The sequence below is a fragment of the Hippopotamus amphibius genome, chromosome 6, assembly GCF_030028045.1.
Source record: "Hippopotamus amphibius kiboko isolate mHipAmp2 chromosome 6, mHipAmp2.hap2, whole genome shotgun sequence".
NCBI classification, from domain to species: Eukaryota; Metazoa; Chordata; class Mammalia; order Artiodactyla; family Hippopotamidae; genus Hippopotamus; species Hippopotamus amphibius.
The window spans coordinates 9,790,851-9,804,006 of record NC_080191.1 but is presented as its reverse complement, the minus strand read 5'-3'; the positions used below and the strand labels follow the sequence as shown (position 1 = coordinate 9,804,006).

At 34.7% G+C, this 13,156-nt stretch overlaps 1 protein-coding gene across 1 annotated transcript in view; it reads right to left on the bottom strand.

Moving 5' to 3' along the window:
- SEC63 (SEC63 homolog, protein translocation regulator) overlaps positions 1 to 13,156 on the bottom strand; it is a 60,725-nt gene that overhangs the window by 33,053 nt on the left and 14,516 nt on the right. The window contains exons 2-4 of the mRNA XM_057739093.1: positions 7,791 to 7,890; positions 2,999 to 3,113; positions 1,526 to 1,638 (exon numbers count right to left, since the gene is read on the bottom strand). Of these exons, the coding sequence (XP_057595076.1) occupies positions 1,526 to 1,638; positions 2,999 to 3,113; positions 7,791 to 7,890 (328 nt within the window). The remainder of the gene's footprint in view (positions 1 to 1,525; positions 1,639 to 2,998; positions 3,114 to 7,790; positions 7,891 to 13,156) is intronic.

The following is a 13,156-nucleotide window of genomic DNA, read 5'->3' as shown; positions in this document are numbered from 1 at the left end:
TGAGTAAATAAGGGAAGAGAAAATAGCCTGAATAACCAAGGCAAATTCTGAAAAACTCTGTAGATCAAAGCCTATAACTGCATTCCACAAGTTGCTTGAATTATATAACTTAGGCTGCCAGAGCTATGCATGAGATAGCAGCTTCAACTCAACACTCAGAACCTACATTCACTAAAATGCACCCTTTTAATTAATGTAGTTATGCTTGTACAAGCTACAAGAACTCAAAGTTCTGGCTCCCCTAATCATTTTACTTTTTCATTTGCCTGATAGACCACCAACTACTTAACACATTTTATATACAAAACATTCTACACCTTGACCATGTAACAGAGTTAAAACCAAAGGCTCTATATTATTCTTCTGTACTTTTTAGAATAGTGACCATACATCATAGTCAGATTTCCAGTAACTTGAGAAAAAAATCATGAACTTGAAAGTGTTACAATACCTGAAAACTAAGGGGGAAAAAAAATAACTGCACCAAAAGCACTAAAATTAAAACTCCAAATTAATCTTGGCTATCTGACTTCCTCTGGAAATCTTCAGTTCTTCTTAAATTACCTGAAGATAGCAACTAAGGGCACTGCAATACTTGTGCAACAAGGGTAAATGCTTGAAGGAGACACACTGAAAAAAGGGAAAAGGAGACCCCAACTGGAAGACAGCAACCTGGAGGATATCTGCTGTGTAGAAAAGAAAATGTGGTGCACACTTCAGAAGCTCCTAAAAGTGTTACTTTGTTACAGAAACATATTCACAAAGGGCAGGGGAGTGGTGGGGGGTGGTAGGTGGAGAGGACACACAGTCAATATACTTTTATTAAGCACAAAAATGCGTAAGATGATATATCCAAACTTTTGTCATTCGCATTCCACTTTCACAGCCTGCTATTATACCTGTGTATCCTATTATTTACACATATTTTTAAAGTTAGCTTACAAAATTACACACATCACTGAGTCCTCAAAAAACAGATAACATCTTGTCTGTAGTTTACTCTTTAATTCAAGGTAAGAGCTGTGTGGGATATGATTCCTGAAGAGTCCAGCTAACTTTCTATCTCTTGTAATATTAATACTCAAGGAATAACTACTTCAAATTTTATATACTGTATCCTGTTTCCCAAAAATTAAACTCACCTTTAAACAGTTTAAATGAAACAAGCTACAATGCCAAACAAAAGAACTAGATCTAGCCTAATAAAAAGCCTAGAAATGAAAACAAGGTGTAGGTATATCCTCTTCTAATCAGGATGCTTTGAAAATAGCGGAATTAATATATCACTTACTACTTAATTTACCAACTCACATGGCAAAAGCACTACTGTAAGTTACTTAAAATTAAGATTTAGCTAAATTACTGCTTCCAGGTTGCCAGGTGGTTCCATAAATGATAGACTCAACATATGAGGTCAGCACTTAATAAAAGTGTGTGACAACTATTTTATTTATTACTATTTTATTCAAACAGAAAACTATCTTTACCACTCTTAAAAATGTGTAATGGGTCCTATAATACTTACGCTGCATAAGCTTTTGCTATCCTCATGAACATAACTTCATCCCCTCCTTTATCTGGATGATATTTAAGTGAGAGCAAGCGATACTGTTTCTTAATTTCTGCTACTGTTGCCCCCTAAAAGAAAAGGCTTTGTTTTAGTAAAAATAAGCACAATGCTATACAAACATGATCCATCCCACTTAAAATACTGAACAACTCAATATTTTCAGAAACAGAAAATGAAGTTTTCATCCTATAAATCTTGTCCTGTAAATAAATAATTTTTAAATATTAAAATATTAAATATTTTAAATAAAAATATTTATTTTGTCCAACATATTTTATTTTATTGAGTACCTACTATGTGCCATGCAATACCCTAGGCACCGACAATTTGAGACTGATACTATATAATGCTATTTAAATAAAATAAAATGACAGTGACATTTAAATATCAAAGAATAATCACAGTAAATTGTCTGGCTGAAAAAAACTCAAATCAAAGGTTAACTTCCTTTCTAAGAAACAATCTGAAGAATATCTGGCTTCATCTGCTTGTCAATATTTTAATATTAAGTAAATACTTAAGCTTACCTTAGTTGTTTCCTAATTAGATTCAATTTCTATGAATAAATTTTTCACATTTGATTTTTTATGGCATTAAGTTGCCCCCAAACTTTTAAACCTTAAAAAAATCTCGATCGCTATGATCATGACAGTAAGAAAATTCAGATGATGTGCAAACGTCTCTTCTCCAAAGCAGAAAACTAGAAGATGAACACACTTCTTACTGTGTATCATATGAATCTCTGGATCAAGCCATTTACTGAGCAGAGACTAGAAGTAAAAGAAAGTAGTATAGGGGAAAAACATGCAAAGAGCCCTAGATTCAGCCTGGTAACTAAGTTATGGGACAGCAGACAAGACATGAATTTTCTAGTCATCATTTTTTCCATCAGAAAAAAAGGCTTGATGATCTCTAGCATTCACTTCAGTTCTAACTTTCCACTGAAAAACTTAAAAGACCAATTTTCTACTGGGACCCATCAATCAAGTTCAGTCAAGAAAGTCACCTAATAGGTACACTTAAGGTCAACCTGAATTTCTGAGAAAGACACCAGTTCTTTATAAGACATAAAGACAACATACTGTCTTAGTGTCAACACAGGGTCCCATCCAACTAACATAAATAAACTTCCTGGTTCTAACTTTGCATTAAACCTATCTTAGAAATGTCTTTTAAAAATATACTCACTAACTTCTCATCTCATCTTCAAATATTTTTATATTTTAGCAATTATAAACCAACCCTTAACAGGATGGCAATCAACATCTGTAGCATAAAAAACATATATGCATTAGAATAACAGATATCTTTTTAAACTGACCAGAGTCTGATTTCTTTAGGCACAGCTCAACTTCTTTTAGGCTGTGGGCCTACAGCATTTTCAAGGGATCATTAAACTAATGTGCACTATATAAAAATATTACTTACGGGATCCAAATTTAATACTTCATAAGGATTGTATTCTTGATATTCTCGGTCTGTTTTGGAAACTTTGTATGCAAGGAATAAGAACAATGCCCATCCTGCAAGCAGAACTATTTTCCTGTCCGGAAAAAAGATAAGTGAGGTATAAATAAATACAACTATACGGTTTTCCTTTAAGATTCTAAAGACATTATGGACAAGATCAAGGCATAAAACAATCTAAAGCAGTCTCATGTCACTGTGCTACTGACTCAAATTCTAAATCACTGGACTGTAAGACATAATAAGGACAGCACTTTTTTCACCTTGGAATTCTCTAGAATCCAGCAATGCCTGGCATATAATATTCTCTCAGTTACTATTTGCAAAATTTTAAGTAAGACGTTAATTCAACTCATTAACTTATTGAACCCACTATATATAAGACCAAATACATTAATACTTAGTATTCAGTTAACCATTTAATGTAAAAAAGAATTGCTCTTGACCTTATAATTATATTTTTAGTAAGACAAACTACAATACATAATGGGTCAATTGTGCAAAAATGAATAAGTAGCCTTGTTTATAACACTAAAAATTTGGAAACAACCTTAATGTCCATTTATAAGGAACTAATTAAATAAACCATTTATAGGAGACTAATTTTAATTAAACCAAGATATAGCCACACAATGGAACATTCTGAGCTAACAGATACAGAAAGATATGCATAACAGGTTAAAAAAGGATATAAAAGAATATATAGTTAGGAAAAAAAAACCTAAATTCTTTTCTCTTCAATATGTTCTATTTAGTAAAAACATTTAAAAGATTGATATTACCAGTGTTGGAGAGGCTAAGGTAAAAAGGAATTCTCATACATTCTACACTCTGAAGGAATATCTGGCAATAATGTTATCAGAAGCCCTAAAGAAGTATATACCTTTTAAACAATCTATTCCACTTCAAGAAATTTAGAAGGAAATAAACTAAAATTAAGTTTATAAAGTATAAAAGGGTGGTTACAGATATCATTAATAGCTGAAAAAATACACACATAAATATCTATCAACAGAGTACTGAACAGATAAAATAACAGTACATCCATAGAGAAATACTACCTAGACACTAAAAATATTTGCTGTGGAAGATTATCTACCTTGTATTGTTAAGTCAAAAAAAAAGAAAAACAGCTTTCAAAGCTGTATGATAATATAATCCTATTCTTTGTAAATAAAATTTTATTATAAATAAAAATATAGAAGGTAAATCATCTTAATGGTGGCTATCTTTAAGTGATAAAACTGAATAATTTTTTTATACCTTTTGTGTCACAATCTGTTACATTAGGTTGGAACTGTTAAACAAAGACATAAATGAATCATAGGAGACCTAATCAAACAAAACTGAAGTGACCTGTTTTTAAATACAGAAAGAAAACATTCCATGTGTTTAAGTTCTCATGATAGGAATCCTGCTTAAACGTGTTTACTTGGAATGAGTTTCCAGGATCCAGTTCCAACCTATCTCCTCACCCTAGACTTTCAAACAGAATAAACCCCCATCTCCCACAGTTCCCTAAGCTTTGCCCACCATTATGCTTTTGCTCTCTTGGGTCTTTCTAGCTAGAATTCCCATTCCCCATCTCTGCATATCCAAACTATATTCATCCTTCAAGACTCAACTCAAATTATCTATTCTCCAAGAAGCAATCTTTAACCACTGTTAGGATGACCAATGGGGAGACCACAGTTATAGTCACAAAGAAGTACAAACCATGACCTTCCTCCTCTGGCTCATCGTAAACTCCTGGAGCATGTGGACAAGATCTTATTCAGTTCCAACTAACCTCAGAGTAACAAACAGAGATGGCACTCAGGTGCAAATTCCTATCTGGCCAAAATAATGCTCTAAACCTTATTAGGGGCATAATACTGCAAGGTGCTTTCCATACTATCTGTATGTCCAAAGACAAAGAGGGAGCCCTTCTTGGAACAGTCTCACTTTTGCCTGGCTATTTAGGGAGAGAGGTAGTTAAGAACATAGGCTCTGGAACAAAACTGCCTTAAGTCAAATCCCAGCTTTATCACTTATTAACTGAGAGATCTTGGCAAGTTCTTAGCCTTTTACAATTCAATTTCCAACTTTTAGTGTGGGTTTGAGAATTAAGTGAGATTAGGTATGTAAAGCATCTGAAAGGTGCCTCACAGATAGTAAACAACCAATTCATGGTACCTTGGCTGTTATTAGTAACTCTTACCCAAGCCTCAGCTCTCAACTAGGACCTCACTTACTCAAGGAAGCCTTTTCTGTCTCATGCCAATTAAGAGCCCTCTCTCTGTTCTTTCATGGCACCCCTCCCCACACCCTGTACAACCCTTATTAAACTCTATTATCATCACTTGTTCACTTGCCAGTATGTTATTCACGGTATATCAGCCCCTAGCATAATACCTGACACATACACAGAACACAATAACTACTTATTGAATGAATAATGATAATAATTTGAAATGGTAACTTTTGACTCAAACTCAATATGCTAAAGAACACTTGAAAATATACTTTATTTCCACACAAATTTAATAACTCCACATTTTGTTTTGCCAACTTCCCCAAAAGGCTACAAAGCTCAAAAAACAAAGGTAAAATTGCAAACTACCAAAGTAAAATTTTAAAGCAAACAAGGGTAGAGAAGAAAGGGAATAGAATAGCTAAGATACACTATACCCCGAGTTAGATGCTCTTCGTGTAGCATCTGGCTCTGGGCCAAAGAATAAAGGGAAGAGACAAGAGGCTCATGACAGAACCCCCAGCTGATGAAAACTACTACAACCAATAAAGCCACGCTCTGATTCCCTGAGAGCCTAACCAAAGGTAGAAACATAGTGCGTTACATCTTGCTCTGTGCCCGGTTTTTTAAAAGCATGTTTGGTTTCTCTGAAAAGACAAGCATTTCCCCTACATACAGCTTTAGTAATTAACTTGAGGTCTTGTGCTTTTTCTTTAAGCATACATTAAAAGTCATTTTAGGGCTTCCCAGGTGGCGCAGTGGTTAAGAATCTGCCTGCCAAGGCTGGGGACACACGTTTGAGCCCTGGCCTGGGAAGATCCCACGTGCCGTGGAGCAAACTAAGCCTATGCGCCACAACTACTGAGCCTGTGCTCTAGAGCCCACAAGCCACAACTACTGAACTCATGTGCCACAACTTCTGAAGCCTGCACGCCTAGAGCCTGTGCTCTGCAACAAGAGACGCCACTGCAATGAGAAGCCCATGCAATGCAACGAAGAGTAGCCCCCACTTGCCACAACTAGAGAAAGCCCGTGCAGCAACGAAGACCCAATGCAGCAAATAAATAAAATTAAAAAAAAATTTTTAATTATAATAAAAATAAAAAATAAGTCATTTTGGAAGCAACTTCCAGAAATTAGAGTATTAAACGATGACTGCCTAATTTTGAAAGAATGCTTCAAGGTTAAGTAGTAAAAAGGTTTTGATGGTTCCCAACCTCATCTAAAATTTTGCCAGTATTACTTAATTCTTCCTTACTTAAACATCCATGAATCTGTACTTCCATTTAAGTAAATCTCTTTATTAACCATTAAAGAGAACATCACAAAGTTGGGTTCTTTTCTTGAAAACTGAGATTCAGATATCCACAATGTGTTGACCAAAGCCCAAAAAAGAAGAGACTGGAAAGCCAAAAATATCTGCCTTGCTGCCTCATAAAAGTTTAATTTAAAACGAGAAGCAAGAGCAAGGAATACATGGTGAACATGAAACTACTCTTGTAAACACTAATTCTGCCTTTTAGTCCCACACCACTGAAGAACTCAACACCAAAGTTAAGATTTCCCTCTCTCTACAAAGGAACTAAACCAGGCAAAGTCAAACCTTGCAAAGAAAACTACTGATATTTAAACCTCCTTAGGTAATACACATATGATGAAAACTATCACCATCATTTAAACCAAGATTTAAAAATAACTGGTTCTACTTTTACTAATATCCTCTGCTAGGTCTTGCCCTCCTATCTACTGGATAGATATATGTAGGTAATTCACAGGATACAGTCCTCCAATAATGGCAACTCTTTCACTTCCCCTCAGTGTTATCTGTTACCTGTAAACTGATGACTTAGGGTGAAGGCTCAAAGCCCAGGCTCTAACCAGCATACCTCACAGCCTCGGAAAAACCAAAGATACCTACTCTAATTAAACATGCTAATGGCCTGTTTAAGCAGATAGCCCTGCAAAAATAATAAGTAACTAGGTCCTCACTCCACCACTACTTGCTGCAGGAACTTGGTCAAGTTATCTCATCTTAGTCTCAGTTTCCTCATCTGAGAAAAACCAAAAATATCTACCTTGAAATTAATATAAAACTAATGTGATAACATATAAAATCCTAGCACAGCACCTGGCACACAGTATGTGCTCAAAAACTCCAATCATCATGAAATGCAAACTTGACCCTGTCACCTCTGTGCTTTTGACAATCCTTTAAAGATTCCTCCATAGTCTTCAAGACAAAATTCAAATCCTGACACAAGATATACAAGATCTTCCTTCAAGATTTGACTTCTCTTTCTTTCCTCCTCCCCCAAGTCAGAAGTACACTCTCTCTCTTTTGAACTTCTAAACTACTCTGCTCAGACTGTTCTCAAATTCACTAATCACATCTTACCCCTGCTAAGGTTACAATTTTTTTTACAAACACATGTTTTTATTCGCCATTATACCCCTATTTTATATGATATCTAGCAAAGAGTAAGCACTAAATATGTTTTTTTATTGAAACCAATTACTTACTTTACTGTAGGAATAATATTTGGCTGGGGTTTTAATAACCGTAAACGATACCACATACATCTTCCATATACTTTTCTGATATTCTTTAATCGATTTTGCTCTGTCAAAAAAAGAAAAATAAGGTGATAAGTTAAACCATTTTCACAGTGAAGGCAAAAGCAGGGTTAAAACCATACTAATCTTCATTATCATGCTATTTTATTGGAACATGAAAGTACTCTCTACTTAACCTTTTAAGAAAAATTCACAAGATAGGCTAAATTTTCTACCACTTAGAACAAATGCTCTATCTGGAAAATTTTATTCAACCACCAGGCAATCATTTTTCATGTGAGACTTAATAACTTCTAACTGAAAAACTTAAAAACTGACTTGAACCCAAAACATTTAGTTACACAATCAGTAATTTCTGAGAAATTCTCTCCTCCTTTCTCTTCTGCTACAAATAACAAAAAGTGCAAAAGAGCTGGAACATGCACTTTACTAAGGAAGCCAAGCAGAAATGATAGTCTTCAAACATGAAAATAATTATGTTAAATGAGAAAACTTACCCAAACCCATAAGACGTTAAAATAGGTTTATATAAGTTATTAACAAAAGGTATTATTTTAGTCCCCAGGAAAAATCTGCAATTCAATTAAAAAGGAATTAAACCAAAGCCAACATACCATATACAGTTTTACTAAGCTCACCACAATCACTTGGTTTGAATAACTCATCCAAGTTTAAAAAAATTTTAGGTAACTTTTAAAATAAAAATCTACCTTTTCATGAAGATAGCATACAGAAAGCAAAGAAAGAAGCCCATGCCACTCCAAAGCCAAAGCCAAAAACAAAAGCTTGGAAGGCCAAGAAGACAGTGCTAAAAGGCATCCACATCCACACAAAAAAAGAGATTTCATGTCACCCACCTTCTGGATGGCCCAAGACACCCCAAAGGCAGCCCGATTATCATTGGAAAAGCAACAAGCTTAACCACTGTCATCATCAAGATCCCCCTGAGCAAGGAGTTGGTCATGAAGAAGACAGAAGACAGCAACACACTTGTGTTTATTACGGATGTCAAAGCCAACAAGCACCAGATTAAACAGTCTGTGAAGGAGCTCTACAACACTGACATGGCCAAGGTCAACACCCTGATCAGAGCTGATGGAGAGAAGATATATGTTCAAATGAATACTGACTATGATGCTTTGGATGTTGCCAACAAAACTGAGATCATCTAAACTGAGTCCAGGTGCTTAATACTAAATAAAAAATTTTTCACAATATTAAAAAAACTACAAAACCAAACTCCTTAAATGAGATGTCAGATAAGTAAAAGAACTTTGTGTATAATAGAACGTTCCAAAGCAGCCATGTAAGAAGTCCACCTACCCTGTTATCACCATGCTTATGGAAAAAATCCACGAGAGAGCTATGTGGCAGGAGGTATCAGAATCAGGTGTGGTGAAGAGAGAGCCATGTAAGGGGGGGAGGGGAAGGTGGCAGAAAAGGAGACTGGTAATATGCAGGGAGACTTACCAAGTAAGTTAATATATTAAGGATAATGGAGTCAGTTTTTCACTGCCAGAGAAGAGCTACACATATGAAAAATTAGAAAACATGAATGAACTCTATGGTATCAAACTGGAACTGAAGGTATCAGTATGAATTAATATTTTTTAATATAGAAATATAGATGTAGACCTATACATATACATACATATTCCTTAATTCTATTAAGTGAGCCTAGGAACAATGACATCTCAATAGCAGGGAGCACAATTAGCACCCCGATCTTGATTTCTAAATGGCATTTTTCCACTCACAGGAACCAGAGATCCAAGTATCTTCCCACAAAATATTACGAAAGGGAAAGAATGATTTTACAGCAGGGCAGTGTGACAGGCTGAATAATTGCCCCCTCCCAAGATTCTACCACATCCTAAAACCCGGAACCAGTGAATATATTATCTTACATGGCAAAAGGGACTTCAGAGATGTGACTAAATTAAAGATTTGAGATGGGAAGATTATCCTATATTCTCTGCGTGGTCCCAATATAATCACAGGGGTCCTTATAAGGAAGCAGGAGGGTCAAAGAGAAGAAGAGGTAACAATGGGAGCAGAGGCTGGAGTGATGTCCCTTGAAGATGGAGGAAGGGGCCACAAGGCAAAGAATGCAGGCTGTCTCCAGAAGCCGGGAAAGACAAGGATTCTATTCTAAACCCTCCAGAAAGAACCTGCCCTGCCAACACCATGACTAGCCCAGTAAAACCTCCCTTGGACGTCTGGCCTCCAAAACTATAAGAGAATAAGTTTGTGTAATATTAAGCCCCTAAGGTTGTGGTTTGTTACAGCAACAATAGGAAACTAATACAAAAAATTTGGTGCACACCATCTTAATCAGGTGATCAGTGAACATTGCCAGCAATGAGACAAAATGCAATCATATACCATCTGATAGAATACAAGAAGAACATACAATCAGTTGTGTGAAATCCCTCTTTAAGATATATAACCTGAATCTAATAATGAGAAAATACCAGACAACCAAAATTCAGGTCCATTCTACAAAATAATTGGCCTGTGATCTTTAAAATCAAGGAAAAATTGAAGAACTGTTCCAGACTAAAGGAGACTAAAGAAACATGTCAACTAAATGTGATGTGTGATTCTGAAATGGATCACTTGCTACAAAGGACATCATTGAGACAAGTGACAAAACTTGATCTGAAAATGAAATGGCAGTAATGTTAATTTTCTGATTTTCACAGTTAAATTATGGACACTTCTGAAAACACAACTGATGATTTTTTAATCTGTATTTCATTAAATTAAGCCTCCACAGTCTCCCATTTTAAGTATGAAACCAAGGAAACATGTTATAAGAACATGCTGAAGTCTCTTTATTAACCAGATGGCTTGATCTATTCAAAGGAATGATATTCTCCCAATGCTTCTGTCCAAAAGAAAGTACACATGGTTTTCAGCCCCCAAAGTCTTGCATAATGTGTACATGCACCTTGTATGCCTCACTCTTCCAATCCAAAATTTACATCTTAACCTTTAGGAGAACATTTAAGTAATCAACAAGTACCATGGGATATGGTTTACACAGTAACACAGTGACATCCAGCACAACTCAATATTCATAGTACACATTCCGAAATTCTATATGAATGACCTCAAGTCAAAGTAACTATCAAAAGTAAAGTCCTTTCACAAGAAGGGTTGGACTGGGAGTCTGGGACTAGCAGATGCAAACTATTATATAGAGAATGGATAAACAGCAAGGTCCTATTGTATAGCACAGGACACTGTTTAATATCCTGTAATAAACCATAATGGAAAAGAAAAAAAAAAAAAGGTAAAGTCCTTTGAGACAGTTTTTTAAAGACAATTAGAATAAAAAGAAATTCATTTACAAACTTCTAGTTTATAGAATTACTAGTTTCATGGCCAGCAAAAATTACCTAAGTAATACCATTAACTTATAGTTTTTAAAGAAATTATTTATATTTATAGAAAAGGGAAATTGCAAGGTCATAAAACAATTCTGTGATTTTAAAAAAAGAAAATAATAACATACAATGATTGCTCTCAGCAATCATAAAGGTTATATGTCCATGGGAGTAGTCCAGGTTTGGGACAGGTTATTATGGTTGTGCTTCATAAGTTACATGGTGCCTTTGCTAAAAGAGTCACATCCATCTGTCACGCAGAATGATCTGCCAGTCTGCAGTATAACTAAGTGAACCTTTAGCACCATATTCCTGACCTGAAGAGCTGAAAGAATATTAGTCAGATCTGGTCTTCAAATCTGTGTGTCTACTTATCACAAAAGAATTTTTAAAAATCATGTACCTTCTTGTAGAGTTCTAATTTGGCATCTAAAATTTTCATCATAAGTTTGAAGAGTTGCAAAAGAGGCTGTTTCTGACATAAGCTGACATTTTAAAATAAAATAGTTTCATTGCTTTTAAATGTACCAATGAAATCTAAAAACCATAGCAATTTTATACCCACCATCATCCATTTACAGAAATTCACGAAGTTCTTCATTCTACTTCCCCCACATGATTTTATCCTAAAGTAATATATTTTTATCCTGGTAAGTCATTTCTTACAATACTGACACATACTTCTTAAAATTAATTTGTTTTATACCCTGTGACTATTTTTTCCAAATTTTTACACTGAAAATTTTCAATCCTTCAAAAAAGTTGAAAGCATAGTACAATGAACAATACCCTTCACCTAAATCCACCAACTATTAACATTTTGCAACTCTTGGCTTTATCTCTAGTTCCTTCTTTCCCTCCCCCTCCTCTTTTATAGATCAAGTTGCAGACATCAAGACACTTCACCTCTAAATGCTTTGGCACACATGGCCAAACAACCTCAGTAATTTTACCACAGTGATGTTTAACACCTCCATAAGGTTTTCTATGTGTTAAAATTTCTGATGCTACTTTTTCTGTGAGGTTGTGTGTAAGCGAGCATGTCTGTGTGTTATCAAGGGAACAAATATTACAAATTGATAACTTACTAAAATAAGAGTAAAATATCTGTTATGCTTTCACTTATAAGCAACTTGTAAATATCCCATATGTTCAAAGAGTTGAAACTCTAAATACTAAAACTTACTTTTAAAAATAAAAAGTACACTTTTGTCAATATGGTACAATGTTCGGTAAAATAGCTTTATCTTCTACTTTTAAGTATACTTTGTCAAAACTTGGAAGTTACAGATTATCTTCATTCAATTTATAGAAAAAATATGCTCCATAACCTTACTGACAAAGGCAGTCTTCACTGCTAACCAATTAGGCAAGTCAAACTTGGTCCAAATAAAAGTCTAACCTCATTTTTCAGTTCAAATAAATATATCAATATATATTTTGATATTTTGAGGATTATAAAAATCATTGAGAAATAAATTTAATATAGATTACTAAAATTAATAAAGCTAAATGATATACAGATAACATATTTACTTAAAAGAAAAAAATGTACCACACTTCTTACCAAAACTCAGTGACTCCTAAAAACTATTCCTAAATCCCTAAGGGGTCCAAGAAAATAGTACCAAGAATCAAAAGGTTATATTCAATATTCCAAAAAGTCTAGAAGACATTATACATTGGTTCTGTAGCTACCCAAAGTCTCTCCGCAGCTAGTTGAGAACATATTACTTCAATGTGATGACACTGCCTCACTCGTGTTGGGACAATTTTGTTCTTTTATTAATTAAAAAAAAATAGGAAAACACATTTTACTATAATAGTGCTGTCTGGTTCCCAGAATGGTTCAAAATAGAAAAGACATGAAAATGGTAATTTGGAAATGAAAAACTGAGAATTCAGTGCTCTAGACCATGG